Source organism: Rhodnius prolixus, unplaced genomic scaffold (assembly GCF_049639745.1).
Source record: "Rhodnius prolixus isolate KJV_2025 unplaced genomic scaffold, Rpr scaffold_30, whole genome shotgun sequence".
NCBI classification, from domain to species: Eukaryota; Metazoa; Arthropoda; class Insecta; order Hemiptera; family Reduviidae; genus Rhodnius; species Rhodnius prolixus.
In genome coordinates this window covers 897,429-914,334 of record NW_027411638.1, presented here as the reverse complement: position 1 = coordinate 914,334, position 16,906 = coordinate 897,429, and the positions used below count along the sequence as shown (strand labels likewise).

General features: G+C 35.9%; 1 protein-coding gene across 6 annotated transcripts in view; it reads right to left on the bottom strand.

Annotated features, from left to right (window-relative positions):
• LOC141462304 (NBAS subunit of NRZ tethering complex-like) overlaps positions 1 to 16,354 on the bottom strand; it is a 54,072-nt gene extending 37,718 nt beyond the window's left edge. For 4 of the 6 annotated variants that reach the window (XM_074144040.1, XM_074144042.1, XM_074144045.1 and 1 more), the window contains exons 1-21: positions 16,214 to 16,354; positions 14,520 to 14,638; positions 13,822 to 13,943; positions 13,423 to 13,556; positions 11,951 to 12,084; positions 11,351 to 11,430; positions 11,059 to 11,248; positions 10,531 to 10,677; positions 10,265 to 10,362; positions 7,126 to 7,237; positions 5,930 to 6,112; positions 4,525 to 4,719; positions 4,248 to 4,373; positions 4,011 to 4,137; positions 3,805 to 3,926; positions 3,361 to 3,581; positions 2,773 to 2,868; positions 2,400 to 2,571; positions 2,186 to 2,314; positions 1,697 to 1,846; positions 646 to 818 (exon numbers count right to left, since the gene is read on the bottom strand). In XM_074144040.1, coding sequence (XP_074000141.1) covers positions 646 to 818; positions 1,697 to 1,846; positions 2,186 to 2,314; positions 2,400 to 2,571; positions 2,773 to 2,868; positions 3,361 to 3,581; positions 3,805 to 3,926; positions 4,011 to 4,137; positions 4,248 to 4,373; positions 4,525 to 4,719; positions 5,930 to 6,112; positions 7,126 to 7,237; positions 10,265 to 10,362; positions 10,531 to 10,677; positions 11,059 to 11,248; positions 11,351 to 11,430; positions 11,951 to 12,084; positions 13,423 to 13,556; positions 13,822 to 13,943; positions 14,520 to 14,630 — 2,822 coding nt within the window. In that variant the 5' untranslated portion in view covers positions 14,631 to 14,638; positions 16,214 to 16,354. Of the gene's footprint in view, positions 1 to 645; positions 819 to 1,696; positions 1,847 to 2,185; positions 2,315 to 2,399; positions 2,572 to 2,772; positions 2,869 to 3,360; positions 3,582 to 3,804; positions 3,927 to 4,010; positions 4,138 to 4,247; positions 4,374 to 4,524; positions 4,720 to 5,929; positions 6,113 to 7,125; positions 7,238 to 10,264; positions 10,363 to 10,530; positions 10,678 to 11,058; positions 11,249 to 11,350; positions 11,431 to 11,950; positions 12,085 to 13,422; positions 13,557 to 13,821; positions 13,944 to 14,519; positions 14,639 to 16,213 lie in introns of those variants that run through there. The other 2 variants (XM_074144041.1, XM_074144044.1) reach the window with 2 other exon arrangements.
• Positions 16,355 to 16,906: the final 552 nt, after the last annotated feature.

The window sequence follows — 16,906 nt, the reverse complement described above, 5'->3', positions numbered from 1 at the left end:
TGAACAACAACAACAACAACAATAGTAATAAGGATAGAGTGGCACATATCGTCGATATCGCCATACCCAATGATGATAACATGCAGAAAAGCAGGGGCGAAAAGATCCGGAAGTATCAGGACCTTAGTTTCCAACTAAGAGAAATGTACAACCTGGACAAAACGACGATTGCGCCTATAATACTTTCCACGAGTGGTCTCGTGCCCAGAACAACAGTGACTGCTGTCAATGAGTTGGGCCTATCCACTGATCTGGTTGTAGAGGCGCAGAAGGCAGTCCTCCTAGATACGGTCCGTATCGTCCGAAAGTTCCTGAATGCTGCCCATTAAGCAGATCAATACAGCCAATCGCCGCGTGCAGCCCGTTATTATTTGGATTCAGTTTTTAACTCCGAGAGATACATTATGTAATTTAGATAAGGGGTTGTAGCAAAGTCCACCCCCCTGAGTGATTTCCCTAATAAGGAGTCAGAAATGAAATAGTAATAATAATAATCAACGCTGTCTACTTTATCTAAGATGTTGCAAGAAATTATTTTAACTGTAAGCTTCTTGATAATAAACTCTTGTACAATTGTCTTACTACAACTACTACTGTTCTATTAAAGTTGTAATAAAAAAAAGTAAAATCAGGAACATGGTTTACTTTGCCGTCCCAGAAAGTGATGACAACCAAGAGATCACTTCTCCAACCACCTTCAAAGATTGCTCAACGAGGTTTAACTCCCGATATGTGTAGACACAGTCGTGCAGGATTGTAATGAACTCCTCCACAGTGCCAACAATTGCCAAATTGCCATTTAGGACAAAAGTAAAAAACTGAAAAAAAAGAGAAACGTCACACTTTTTCTTACAGCCGTAATAACTTTTTCCTATATATTTAGCCATATATTCCAGAGGCTTCAAGAAATAGGAATTACCGCTATCTATAATGATGGTGGCAATCACCATCACCAATCACCAATGGAGGAAATGTACGCATTGTTGTTCCTGTCTTTTGAAGCATCGGAAATGTACAGCCAATCACCCGTAGATTAATGTCGATTCAAAATCTCTACTGTATTTTTTGAAGCAAAAAAAGCATCACCATCATAGAAACCGTAAGTTATCTCAAATTCAGCATATTCAGCTTCACTAAAGCTCTTCATTTGCCTCTAAATTCTCTACTAAAACTACATTACTGTTTACAGATGTAAATAGGTGTGTTTAGTTTTTAAATAAAAGTTGCCTTTAAATGACAATTGCATTAATTTCTTCTTCCTTTTTTTAAATAAATGTTAAAATTTTGATATGTTGCAGTTCGTTAATTGATGGAAATAGCACCTATGTTCATATAACATTCTTTTGCATATAATGACTTCCTCCAGATGTTCCCAAGGTTTTCCCTTAGGTTAATAAAATAAGATTAATACAATGCTATATAATCACAAATGTAACATCCAGTTAGGGTGACTAACGCTTTTACATTATATTTTGTTCACAACACATACTTTTCTTTCCAATTCATGAGAAGAATAAACGTAGTTCTTTGAAAATTGAATTCAGAAATTTAAAACAAATATAATTTCTTCCGCAAAAAGGTATGAAATTGCGAAGAAAACATGTGTAAAGATTGTCGTCAAAAACTACACGAAAAACTTAACCTTGAAAAACACCCAACTTTGAAATTTTTTTTTATATTAATGGAATGAGCCTACCTTGAGTGGTAAAGACAGCTGAGTGCTGCTAATTTTGACCAGTAAATTCAGAAATAATTCAAACCTCTCTTCGCTTTGGTTATAATTATGCCTCTCCAAGAAAGGCAAAAAATACTTCTGAATGTCCTCAACAAAACTCTTCTCTGTCGACTAAATTCAATGAAAAAGAAATATATTTAATTAATTTTTAATACATTTAATGATTTAAATATAATTTATTTATATAATAATCCTACTTAGAACCTTTTTTGTTAACTGAATTTCTCAGGGAAAATTGGAAAAGCTGTAGATGGCGCGGTAAACGCACCGAAACTCACAGCCCCACATTTTTAGACTTTTGCAAACAGTTTACGCCGTTAAATTTAGCTCAAAATCTAGTCAATATCGGAAATTGAAGCCGAATGCTTCTACTGAACACTTTTCCGCTAATACTTTTTGCAAATACAGTTCTACATTTAAATGGTTACTAAACAGAATCGTCCATAATACCTTCTCCATGAGCTTTAGCGCTTTATCAAGAGGTGAAATATCTAGAAAAAATTGCATTTCCAGATCATGTTGCAATTTTGTAATGATCACCTCAGCTGTTAGGAAATCAGCGAGCAGTCCATCAAGGTCCTAAATATAAATGAAGCGAACCGTGTATGAATTATTATTATAACAAAATAAGTTCGGTTTAACCACATTAATGCATTATACTAACTTCAACGTTACGTTCCTTGCCCAAACGTAACAACTCCACTGCGTTGCGAATAATGCCGCAATGATGATCTATTTGGTAGGCACGTACTCTGTACCACTCTGAGATCACTGTCTCTGTAAGTGCGTAAGGTCTGTTATACTTAGCTGACAAAATTTCCTCTTCTAGTAGTGATCTAATGACACAGAAATAAGAAAACACTTTAATGTTAAATACACAACTTTATCTTATTGTATTATTACTTTCTCTTAAACTATTAACCGTTCAATTTACTTAAAGTTTAGAATGTTGAAATGGCTTTATTACGACACAGGTCTGGTAAAATATAAGACACAAACAAGTAAAGGGACGCCCAGCTTTTAGGTCTGTAGCTAACCTGAAATTATCATTTTCAACCCAATCCTTAAGTCGTTCGGTTTCTATAGTCCATTCAATTGGCACATTTTCAGAATCACATTGTGGCAGAATATAGCTGAAAAGTGAAATAAAAGACTTAACAATCTTCACTTTTGTCTAGAAGTAGTCGAGCGCAATTGTAATGTTCGCTGCAATGCGGGGACAGTAGGAAGACTGTGGTCGATAACATGAAAATGCAAACGTCAAGAGAGACACTTTACAGCGTATATTACAAAAAGATAGTAAACATATGAACGTTAGTTTTCTAACATCAATGAAAACCACCGGTATTTTTAACGTGAAAACTGAGACAAAAAAGTCTGCTTGTGGACACTTAACGATTTTTTCAGCAGAATCTAATCTTAAAAGGCCTAAACCATTTTTCAAAAATAAATAAATAAAAATCCTTGAAAAAAGAGAACCTCAGGGAAACGATTTTGACCATTAAAACGCTTGTTAAATCGCTTTGAAGCAGACATGTAACACAAAGGCGCTCGTTTTGTCCAAATCTATTGTGTGCAACTCTGAAAAAATTGCAGCTAACTGAACAAAATGCAACATAATATACCTGTACTCTTTAGGATTTAGAGTTTCAGGAAAATTGTCCAAAATAATCAACAAATAGGGAGCCACTAAAGACGCACAATTCTTTAAAATAATCTCTACAGCTGAAGGATTTCCTTCTCTTGCATAGATAATGGCAATTTCGGCAATATGCTTTGTTCTTAACTTCCCAAACCATTCCATGTCATACTGCAATCCTTGGTTACTTCCCTCTTTCATTATAAGCTGGAAAGTAAATTTATTATCATTTAGCTTATGTAAACAGTTGTACTTAAAATTAATGAAAATCACTGGAGCCGTTTACGAGAAAATTTCAATAACACAGAAAACTTTTCTGTAAAGTTGCAATCTCCGATTAACCGATTTTCTTCTAGTAACGCTGAATCGGACCTCTCTAGGATTGTTGGTTGGATCTCTTACTAGCATTTGTCTTAAGGAGATATCTCACCTTATAGATCTCAAATTTAAAGCGATATCTCAAAAGCAGCAGTCTGGTCTTTATCTTCAATTGTTGCAGCTCACTCAGTGATTCCACAAAAATTGAATCAACATCTTCATTTTCACTGCTATCTGTAATTTTTTTTTGTTTTTTATGCTGACAACTAACTCATAAATTCACTAAAAGTCAAGTTTTTTTTTTAATGAATTGCATACTTTGGAAAATATTACGGAATTCTGTACGTTCAAGACCAAATTTGAAAAGCTCTTCGATTCCTTCAACAGTTTCAGCCACTCTTGAAGTACATTCTTGCAGTACCCAGGCCTCGTCATGAACGCTTTCCTAGAAATCAACAATTTTGGTCAATGGACAAAGGAATTTTTCAGATATGAGAGAACACGTAATTAGGTTAATAAAAATAGCTACACATTAAAATTATAATTTTTACACACCAAAAATTCCTTAATAGTGAAGGAAGATACAATGTTCACACTCCACTGCCTTTGGAAAACCTTGTTCTCGTCGAGATTGTGCATTCTCGCAAGGTAAAGCGCTTTATCAAAATGTCCCATGTCGAGCTATAACATTAAATTTCTCATAAATGTAATAAAAATCTTAGCGTAAAACTTTCGAGGCTTTCTCTTACTGCAACAGTTATAATTGAAACATCGACGTTAAACTGGAATGTGTACTTTATTAATGATGATTAAAAGTTGTCCAACTACTAACATAACGTAGAAACCTTTCTTCCGGTGTGACTGCTTTAATACCTAGTAACCTATAGATTCTTCGTGTTAACTGATTGGGCTTTGGAGCTGGGATAAATTCTACGGAATCTGTGAGAAAGTATACAACTGCTTTTATGTATTCGGACGTGGCGTCGAGAACAGATTTACCATCTTCATCTTCATCTATAGCCATTTCCTACAATGAAAATATAGTACATTGATTTTTATCTATGTAAATGATTTTTTGTTTTTGTTTTTTAAAAAGGTAATTACCTAATACAAACATTCTTCAAGATAAACAAGTCGTTGGCAGGAATTGTTAGCAGAAACATTGATTTTTTTTTTGCGCATCAACGTCTATGGTCATTAGTACTAATCTAATAATAATAATAATAATAAATAATAATAATAAATAATATCAATAATAATAATAAAAATAATAATAATAAAAATAATAATAATAAAAATAATAACAATATATCATTCGATTCGATTAGAAATTGGGGATCTCGATGCATAAGTAAGGCCCTCTCACAAACTATTTTAATAATAACCGTGTAAACCTTGGTTTGATTTTGATGAAATCTGGCAGGATAAAGAAGTGGTAAGGGAAATATGTATTCAATTAAAGGGACTACATTTAATTATGATTTAGAAAAAATTATTACAAGTATTTAGAATTAGTAACGGGACGGGACCTACGCCCCACGTCACCGCAGCCACAAAAGGCTTATTGTGCCAGCCCCCTTTTTTGGATCTAGTGTACCAACCCTCCTCTCCTGAAGAGGTTGAGTACTTTCCCTACTGGTTCTTTTTGTGCTAAAATCTCCTTTGGTCTCCAGGTTCCAAAGGTTTCATAGGTTTCAAGTACTTAATTATTTTGTATTAACAATGTGTAATTTGGGCTCTCGTAATCTTTTGTAGACGAATTCAATACTGAAATTTTGTTTTAACTCCATGATTCAAATTACGACAGTAATAAACCAACTCTAACTTTCTTTTTTTCTATTAAGGATTCAATTAGCGAACAATCGGTCCAGAACAAAATCAAAAACAACTTTGTCTTTACCAACGTTTCGGCAAATTTATTACCTTCTTCAGGGCGCGGCTATGCGGGTTGGTTGAGATTCAGAAAACTGTATCCTTAAATTGAAAACTGAATCCTTAATATAAAATTTTTACGGTCATTAAAAGCTAATACAATTTTTTTTTCTATTTTAATGTGCAAGTGTGTGATGATTATTCAGAATGAAGAGTATAACATAAATTTTATCAATATTTTAACACAAAAAAAAAGTATGGACAAATTGGCGAGTATAAGGGTCATTAAAAACTATGGTAAACTCATCGCACCTCTAAATGCGAGAGAAATATCAATAATGACTTAAACAGAAGTAATACATTACATCTCCATTTGGCGAAACGAAAACTAATTCACACTCAAGCGCAAGATAGCCTTCGAAAGTTAGCGAGGTACTGACTCGTGGTCTTCCATGCAGCAGTTCGTTCGTACAAGATCCATATGTGTCTTCGAACATCTCAATATCATGTACAGATATTTTACCACAGTCCCAGGTCACTATTAAAGCCTGCATCATAAAATTAGCAGTAAAGTTGAATGAACTACGCTGAATAATTTGGTTGATAATATCCATAAAATATCCATCGTAACTACGCTTGTGTCTGTATTTCTAGACCTCTCGTACTTGTTTGTCCATCCTCACAGATTAGTTTATCAGCCAGGAGTAAACTTCTATTATAAAAACTTTTATTAACAAACTCAATCCAGAACACAAAGCTAGGACGGAGAAAATTAATAACATTATCCTCACTCACAGTGAGAAAACAACACTCTTGAAAGGGAAGGGAGAGAAAATGGATGTATGAGAGAGAGTGAGGGTCTGTGTGTGAAAGCAAGAGACGTGACGCCTCATAAAACTATATTTATGTTTTCCCAAAAAGACAACAATAAACTGATTTTCACCAAATTCTGATTAGTGGCAACAATCTTACTTCCACCCTTCATCAGCACTCCCGGCTGATAAACTAATCTTTCACCAAAGGTGAAACTACTAATATGTAGTATTTGTAGAATGTTTAAAAAGTGACTGTGCCATTTTCGGTAAAGTAGCAAAAAAACTGAAAAATCCATTCAGTAATGTGACACTTCTAGATCGCCAAAAGAATGCTGACTAATACCTAAAGGTTGAGTCCTACTGGAAACAACAGGACAAAACATAAATTTTCACCGAAACTGGAAACAGCTAAACAAAATATCAATTCTGACCGAAATTATTGTCAGATCGATTATTGTGTGAGCTTTCTGAGACTTTGGGAAAAATAAATTTTGCAATTCATTTTAATATTGTATAGGTTCATCTAACTTTAACTACCTAACTACCTACTCAACTACCACGGCCATCAGCACCTGAATTCTAATTTATGAGCATTAAATAAAAAATTTGAACGATTACTATACTAGAACGACAATTACGATGAGATTTTAATATTCCCATTTAAAATTTTTCGGGGAAAAATGTTTAACTTAAAATTATAGTAGCAAAGGGAAATTTCAGAAACGAAACAGTTATATTAAGATTACCTCATCGGACTGCCATTCTATGTCTACCGGTGTATTCATGCCTTTAGTTGATCCGCTATCTTCAATATTCAATCGGCGAGTCATGTAATCAGACTGATGATAGCGGTACAATCTGTTAAATAAATGATGCAAGTTTTAAAGTCATTATAATTGCAACATACACAATGGGAAAAAACGTTTATCTGTTCATTATTGGAACTGAATTTTTATTCACTAGTAAATATACATACATATATATGTGGAATGGAAATCCGTGGAGGCACCCCCGGATAAATTTATTTTAGTTAAATACTATTCCATGACAATATTTATATTGATGGCAACGGAAAAAGATATTGTTTTGTCTATAGTATTTTTCCAGGCGTTAAAAATATATCAGATTTAATGTGTGTTTTAAGACGAGAAGGTGTAAAGGCGAGAAAATATATTATTGCATATTGATTATTATTGAAGTGATTCCTTGTTTTTCTTTCTTTCTTTCTTGTTAAGTATTATCTACTCTCTTCTTTCCTACATCAGAAGTGGGATATTACTCGTGCGTCCGGTGAAGTAAGAAACTTTTGTTGAGAACTGTTTTGTTGATCGGTTTGTTGTGGACTTTCAAGACTTTGTTTGTTTATTTAAGTTATTGTTAATTTAGAATGGTGGCTTTAGGTGATATTGTTAATGTGGCAGCCAACATTTCCAATGGGCGCATTTCGGCCGTGAAAGCCCTTCATGTGGCCATTTTTGATGCTGTAGCCGACTCCCGATGAGTAAGACGGAATTTAAAAGCGTTTGAAGGATTTCATTTTGATGAGGATTCCGAGGAATTCGAAAGAAAGGCCAGACATATTGGTGAGAAATGCTCTCTTGCAGATTTAGTAGCGATTTGTAATATTTTAGATCTTGACTATGATGGGGATGCGGATGCCATCAGCAAGCGAATCTGCCAGTTTCTCACAAAAATAAAAGAAGTGGCTATAACCGGCGAGAAAAATGATGAGGAGGGAGAATTACCTGCGGTTATTGAAGCCGAAGCTGATGTTAGACCTTATCCAGTAAGAAGTGAGCAACCATATCCCAGAGTATTCAACAGACCTGAGTTGACTCTGTCTTTTAGAGACTTGGAGGAGTCCATTCGCACGTTCAGTGCCAACGACAATTATCCAGTAGGGAAATGGATCTCCGATTTCGAGGAAGTAGCCGAAATGGCAGGTCTAAATGACTTTCAAAAACTAACGTTCGCAAGGAGGTCACTCCGAGGTCTTGCTAAGCTACAAGTTCAGTCGGAGACAGGAATAACCACCTGGGCAAAATTCAAAGAACTCCTTATGAGGGAATACGGTCGGAAAGTAAACAGCGCAGACCTTCATCAGATGTTGCGAACTAGAAAGAAGAAAAGGGATAAGCCGGTGCAGGAATATGCTTTGGTAATGAAGGAGATAGCCTCTAGAGGTGACATTGAAGAGGAAGTATTCATCCAGTATACTATAAATGGCATACCGGACGAAGGATTCAATAAAGTCATTTTATACGGCGCTAAAACCTACCAGGAGTTTAAGGAGAAGTTAGAAATTTACTGTGCTATAAAGAGATTTTCTAATTACAATTCGAGCGAAGCTAACGGAGGAGGAGAGTACCCTAGGAAAGGTGGAAACCAGGCGACAGATTATGAGATGGGAAGGAAAGCAAATGAATTAGTTTGTTGTTATAATTGTGGTCAAAAGGGGCATAAAGCCAATAGCTGTCCGTCCCAAGACCGAGGAGCAAAATGCTATCGTTGCAATCGATTTGGACATATCGCTACAGCATGCAATGTTGATCGCCTATCTCAAAAAAGGGAGAGTTCTAAGCCGAATTCCGAGATCTCTGAGGCGAACGCCAGGACAATCAACGATGATTTCTCAGATGGGGCGATGATGAAAGTAGTGAAGATCACCAATGTAGAACTGCAAGCTCTTGTAGATACCGGCAGTGACGTCAATTTGATAGGATCAGAGGCCTATTTTAAAACAGCGGATAAAGTTAAATTGACCACCAAAAAAATGAAGTTGAGAGGTCTAGGTGGCAGTATTGAGACGTATGGAGCATTTGAGACCGAATTTCATATTGATGGAGAAAAATACCAATCCAAATTTAACGTTGTGCCTAGTAGCTGTCTGAAAGTTGACCTTGTTTTAGGTAAGGAATTTTTGTCTCAAGAGGTGGTTACCCTTGTGAAGGGAGAGGTGGAATTTAGTGCCGTCGAAACGATTCCCAGCGTTTTGCAAATTGATTTGCTGGGCAACGAAGAAGTATCTATCGAGAAAAGTGGTTCAGAAGAAACTATGAGAGGAAAAGAAATAGAAAAACGAAATAGAAAAAGTCATTGGCGAAGTGGATGACGGAGACGTTGAGGATGGTGAAAACGATGGAGAAGGTGAAGAAATGGAAGTAGATGGGGTAAAAGGAGAAAGGAGTAGATTGAGGCTGGTATGAGCAAGACCGATCGTTCGAGGCGAACGATTCGCAGGACGGCCGATCTGTGGAATGGAAATCCGTGGAGGCACCCCCGGATAAATTTATTTTAGTTAAATACTATTCCATGACAATATTTATATTGATGGCAATGGGAAAAGATATTGTTTTGTCTAAATTATTTCCAGGCGTTAAATATATTATCAGATTTAATGTGTGTTTTAAGACGAAAAGGTGTAAAGGCGAGAAAATATATTATTGCATATTGATTATTATTGAAGTGATTCCTTGTTTTTCTTTCTTTCTTTCTTGTTAAGTATTATCTACTCTCTTCTTTCCTACATATATATATATATATATATATATATGTATATAAGTGTACCCGCCCCGTTCCCTGATATATATATATATAAGGGAACGGGGCGGGTGTTGGTCTAGTGGTCAAGAGCGTGGCTTTGTAAGTGGGGAGAACCCCAGTTCGAATCCTGCGTATGACTTATTTGTTAGAAATATTTTTTATAGTAAAGTATGAGCTTCCGCCCCCGTCCACGACACCTAATTGGTAGTTGGACGTTAGGCCCGCCTGAAAAAATAGGCGATTATTATGTATATATAAAAAAGCATAAATCCTGAAGATGGCCTAGTCCCAAGGTCGAAAGCTCGGCATAAATAAATGAAACACAAATATTTAAATACATACCTTAAACCAGGAATATGCCATATTCTGATTGATCCACAGCAGTGTAGAGCAGCCAGCCAGTGGCTCTTGGGTGAGATCTGCATTTTCGCCACACAAGTCTTCAATATAACGAAATTGTTAATTTCTTCAATGAAAAATAAGTTACAAAATAAATTATGCAAAGCTTACTATAGAAAACAAAGGAGCGAGATACTATTAAACTAACATCCTTGAAAACCATCGCTGTATTTGTAATACTGTAAACTACTGTAATACTGTAAACTGACCGATGACTTCATGTAGTTGAAAAAGGACCAGAAAATGCTCACTGCATCGTTCAACTTGATTTCCTCCTGTGTTGGGAACATGACCTTGAAATACGGTTCCTCGTTGATCAGTCGCCAACCACTAATACCTGCAGTTACACTGGATTCCTACAAATGCATATTAAACTAATTTATACTTTAAGTTGTAATTTAAACTATATCTAGTTAATATGCAAGTGCAAAACACTAACACGACTATTATTTTTACCTCAATGTACACTTCTACTACTACTCGTAGCAGCAACTAAACGAAGATTATGACTAATTTGTAAAAAAAAGTGTTGCCGGGAAAAATTCAAATTCAATAAATTTCACACGAATGCAATACTTCTCCTACCAACAGTAAAATGAAATAAAATTAAAAAGCCTGAGTACATCAAAATCTTTTATGTCAGTTTTCTAATAGTGATTTTCATCTAAGTCGATCATTATCAAAACAATTAAATTTCAAATTTTTTAAAAATTATTTGTATAACACTAGATATTCACCTTACAAGAAACTGGAATACTTTTAGGTTTGGCTGAAGCGAATAGCATATTAAACTTCTCGCTGTATGTGGCGGAAGAGAAGCCAGATTCGGACAGACAGGTGCCATACACCTTCATATACTTGCCTTGTGACGATATGTTGTACAGATACACCATTCCATCCGTATAAACTACGAACAGCACGAATTCCCTGCGACATTGAAGAATGGATATTAAATAATAAATACCACAATCCAATCCCTTTAAATGTAAAACAGCGAGCTCTAAAAATAAATGTAAAATAATCACGTACCATCCTGCTGACTTGAAGGGTGAATTCACACACTCAAGGCCAACCACAAAGCGGGTAATATCTTTGGAGACTGGCGTTGGCTGGTAACATACAAACATACAATATACAATAAACATACAATGGTATTATACACTGTACAGACTTCTCTTAATGTAATTATTTTTTCGACACTCTAGAAGAACCTCAACGTGGAACATTCTGCTTTTGGATTTTACGGCACCAAGCCTGCAGATGTATTATTAACAAAAAAAAAAAAATATGCATAGATACGAAAACAGGAATGTGAATTATTCGAAGGAGTTGAAAACGAATAAATTTGCAGCCGTTTTTCAAACATATCTGAATTAATGATAACAAAAACTTAATCTCATTAATAAGCCCAATGAATATAAAATTTATTTGTTATTATTGAATCGATTAAAATAAGCATAATTATTTATTCGTTATTTGAATAATGTTCATTCCTGCACCCAAACACATAAAGAAACTCAATTTCTAAAAACCAGTTTTTGTTACTTAAGAACTTCAAATTATGTACTTTTAATAAAACAAGATAAGAGAAAATAAAAAAAGAGTCGCACGAATAAAAGTATCACTTACACTGCAGATTGTAAACATATGGAATCCAACTATATCGTAGACATAGACGATCCCCTCGCTAGAAGACACTAGAATCATTACACTGTCTGGGCTCCACACCATTTTTCTACACTGCGATAATTTCTCTTTGGGCACTGTACAATAACATGAATGTATTACAAATAGCCTTCGAATAAATTTATGATATGAGCCTTTTCTAGTTGGCGGAAGATTAGATTAGATTAGGGCGGCCTCAAGGCCTACGCCACTGCGACCCCTTTGGATCTATTGTGGCTCCCCAACTAAGAGCTCGCCCTCCAGACCCGTCCGTTTAATCAGACTCCTAATTCCGGAGAGCGACTCCTGAGTAAAGCTCACCGGCCTTGGTTTTTCCTCCCCGAGAAGTAACATCCTTAGTCATACCAGCCCCTCACACTGACACAACACGTGCAGCGCCGTTTCCTCCTCTTCCTGACAGAACCTACAAAGGCTATCATCTGCCAGGCCCATGCGATGCATGTGTTTTCTGAGCCTGCAGTGGCCGGTTAATAGACCTACAATTATCCTTATAGCCCCACGGCCTTGACGGATTAATTCTGCAGTCAGCCTCGGCGAATAGCCTCTAATGAACTCCTTCACCCGTCTCTGCCCAGTGGTGGCAAGCCACCATTCCTGAGACCTACCCTGCACCCATAAGTTAACATCCGCAGACTTAACACACTTCGAAACCCCAAAACAGGTCTCTGGGCCAACGAAATGTCCCGCAGAGCTTTCCCGGGCCAATAAATCTTCCACTTCATTTCCCTTGTCTGCTGAATGACCAGGTACCCAAACCTGAAAGACCTTATTTTGGTCACTAATTTCCTTCAGGGCACCCAGACAGTCCCAAACCTGCCTGGTAGGAACTAAAAGCTCATAGAGCAGCCTAACTAGAAAATTACGAAAATTATTAGAATTAACAATTCCTCGCCCATTAATCTCGGGGGCGCAGAACCTAATTGCAGCTAGCTCAGCCTGAAAAACTGTAGCTAGTTTTCCTAGGCTAACCGAAAAGCTACATTTCGGCTTCGCCCTGTACACTCCCGCTCCCACACCCTCCTCCGTCTTGGAGCCATCCGTGTACCACATCGAATCTCCCACCACTGGGGGTCCACGTCTCCAAGCATCCCGGTCTCCAATACAGACTTTGAAAGGCTTGTCGGAGTTATATTTGAGAGTCATAAAATCCGAAGGCAGGCCCAGAATAGGGTTGGCCTCCAGCTCCTCGAATAACTCTTGATACGCTCCTCAATGCCTTGGCGGAAGATTAATTGGCGATGTCCATCACTTTAAACAGAATGTGCAAGAATAAGCAAGTCCCAAGGCTCCAAGCTTTTTCAAGTGCCCTCAGAGACTACAATGCCCCTAAAACTCGATTTATTGTTAAATTCTTCAACCATAACCGACAAGCTCATATAACTAACTATAAAGTAGACCTTAAAGTAAAGACATACCTGTACCTCTTCCCATGACATTACTGTATTGTTCCTTTGCCCTACGGATCTCTAGCACGGTATCCTGTAGTAATGCGACGTACTTTCCATTTGGACTGATGGATATCAGCCACGGAAGCAAAAGCGACCAGTAACTTTAAAATGACAACCCCAATTATAGTATATTTATTAATTTCTCTTATTACTAGTAAGAGATCAAATTTTTAAAACATAAATCTTAGTAGAAATACACAATTTGAGGTTCCCTTGAAGTTAGTTTAACACATCTAATTTATTTAAGCTTCCATCGAGAAATTCACTATGTACATGAATTAGCTGTATCAGCACATATTTTGAAATCCTACAATATGTGAAACTACTACATAAAAAAAGACAGCTATCTGTTAAGTTACTACTTACGATATCAATTCTCTAGCTGGCCATTCGGCTCTCTTCTTTTTCTTGTTATAATAACTTAGCCATGTCTTTTTAGAATTGTCTGGTTTTTCCAGATGTTCACATGTACGCTTTAATAAATTTGCCTGAAAAAAGAGAAGTGGAAAAAAATATAAAAAATTAACATAAAATAGAAATTACAATCAACTTTGCTAAAAGATCAGTAATATACCTAGCTATTTTCTAAATGTTTCACTCGTAAAAATTATTTATTTCGTTTACTTTCTACTGTTAAGAGGAAGCATTGTCACAATTTGCCACACTACTTATTACCTCTGACCAGTGAATTAACCTCTGTGAGATGAAAATAAAAACCCGATCAAAATTAAAGAAAACAAGCATGCTATGGATAAAATGAACAGCACTGCGGAACAAACCACTTTTCCTTGTATTAGTGAAATTAAAAAAGTATATATATAATCTTGGTAAAAATTTTTTTCATACATCAATGATTTTATGACTCGAAGGCTAGATGAAAGTTTTGTTGATTAGCTTTAAATATTTTTTTGTAACATTCACAAAGTTTCCATCCAAACTTTCATCTTTTCAACCCTGATATATACGGAAAAGATGATGATCTGATCTGATCAAACTTCAGATATATACTTTAAAAGCCTTAAGTCGAAAAAAAAAAAAAAAAAAAAATTCAAATACAAACCCACCCACGAATCAGGATCTTGTCTCCATTCTGAATATACCATTAGCTCGTAGAACTGATCTGGCATGAATACAGGTTGTTCATCGTATTCCAACGCTGAACAGAAGCTGGCCATAGTCTACGCTGGAAATAATTTTTAAATGTTGGGTTATTTAGTCATTTTTAGCCGAATACACTCAGGTAAAAATAAAAGAACGGAACGCTCTACTTATATGAGATATGTCCACCAACTCACTTTGGTAGACTCCAGCGCAGTGGTTCCCAAAACGTTTATATCGCTTACTTGGAAGTGACAAATTACAGATTTTTCAGCTATTGAAGGCGAATCTAGCATCCAGCCATAACAATACATAAAAATCCTTATTAAAGAACAAATGATTATTAAGTTATTTACTATGCTCCTCTCGATTCACGAAACAAATTTGAATTAACGGACGCGATAATTCAAGTTGTACATATTTTCACAAGTGCATCATCTCACAGGACACTGTTCGGTGATAGCCAGCACAGCCTGTAATGAAAGAACACCGTCCGGAGGCCAGCAGTGCACTCAAAAGGCTTCAGGCGATAATGATCACAGATGTTTTACGCGCTATAAGCTTAGAAAATAATAATAGATTTATAACTAAAAATTAGTAGAATTTGAAGCTCTTAAACAATATAAATCGTGGCTTAAATTTAAATGACGCCATTTAAAACTAGTTCTACACCAACTTGCTACACACATTTTTCTTTGCAATACTGAGCACATTCCTTATTTTTATTAGGCAATAACTCCATCCACCAAAAAGTTCGGGCAACTAAATAAATTTTTCACATCGATTTTGATGAGCGACAGAAAAATAAATCTTCAAGGTAGACTAGATCCCAAAGGGTAGGAACCTAGAGGGACGTTTTCTATAAACGAAAAAGAACTAGGGACAATTTCTTTTCAAGTCTATTCCTAAATATTCACTGTGTTTGCTGACTGAAGGAGAATACCAAGATTCGAATAAAAAAAAATACCCGGAACTGAATAAAAATACTTCTTGTTTGCCTCACTACTATTGTCTATCAATAGATGTACTCGTTCGATGCTAAGAATTTCAAGACCACAGCCGTGTCTCCGTGAGCTTGTTTGTCCATGTCACTTTGTCGCCTGATCGCGATGAACTTTAACTCGATACAATGAAATGATTTGGGTTGCATGGTAAACAAGCGCTGTAATATATCACCACAGGTAACTTATGGCACTCCTTCCTACAATGCAAACTCTTGAGTACAAGTTCCAGATGTTAAATGCATTTTGATCATTTAGACAAAAAATGGCAGAGACATTATTGTCTATTCGATAAAACACGGAGATATAAAGAGTGACAGTGTAAGTAAATAAGAAACAGGAGAAAGACTAATATCTCAAATAAGAGTTTTTTGTTCGCCCCTGAGAATATATTATAAGTTTATATTCAGAGGAATCTATTGCTTTATGATTATTACTACCACACTAGTAATTTAATAATTTGATGAATTTATTATTAATAGAATCTCAGCATTGCGAAAATGGGGAAAAAATCTTATGTCACAGTGCTAAAAAAGGCTTAAGATGCATGTTTTTTAACCACTGCGAAATAAAAAATAATTACAATTTAAACTTTAACCAGAATCCAAAGTAAGAAAACAATAAGCGAAATCATAGAATGTGTATAATTTCTTACTCACAGTCACAATCGCAGCGAGCGGTCTCCTCGGTTCCTCAACTGGGCTCTAAGGTCTGAGTTTGTGACAGGTGTGCTGTTTAGACAGCAGGTTATGTGTTGGTTTGACACTGCAACTTCTCTGATTCCTAACTAGATGGCACTAACAACCCATCAAGACAACGGCGTCGAGGGTGAAGTTGAGGTAGCTGCCCCCCTAAAACCCTAAACAAATTAATCATAAAAAAAAACAAAAAGAAAACTAGGGCATGCGTAAAGAATATTTAAAATAGCGTGAAAACAACACATTTTTTGTAATGATACTACAGGAAGTAAAAAGCGCTGAGCTACAGGAATTTTCAATGAAATTTTTACCAGCGAATATACTCGTGCGTCAATGTACCTGCCTTTTTACACTGAATCTTAACAACATGTAAAAAGAATTGCCATACCCAGAAGAAGTACATTTACATATATGAGACTTTCACTAACCTAGAACAAGATTTCGATCTAGTGAAAAATGTATGACAATTAGTCACAGTGTTTTTGATAAGTCAAATTGATAAACAATTCAATTTTTGTGAAGATTTAACTCGATAAAACAATCAATGTTCGTCTATTCTAGAATATTATGAGATAGTAGAGCATTGAATTCTGCTATGCTAATGAACAGCCTAAAGTTCCACGGATTTAACGAGTTAGAAATGGCTAAAATTAT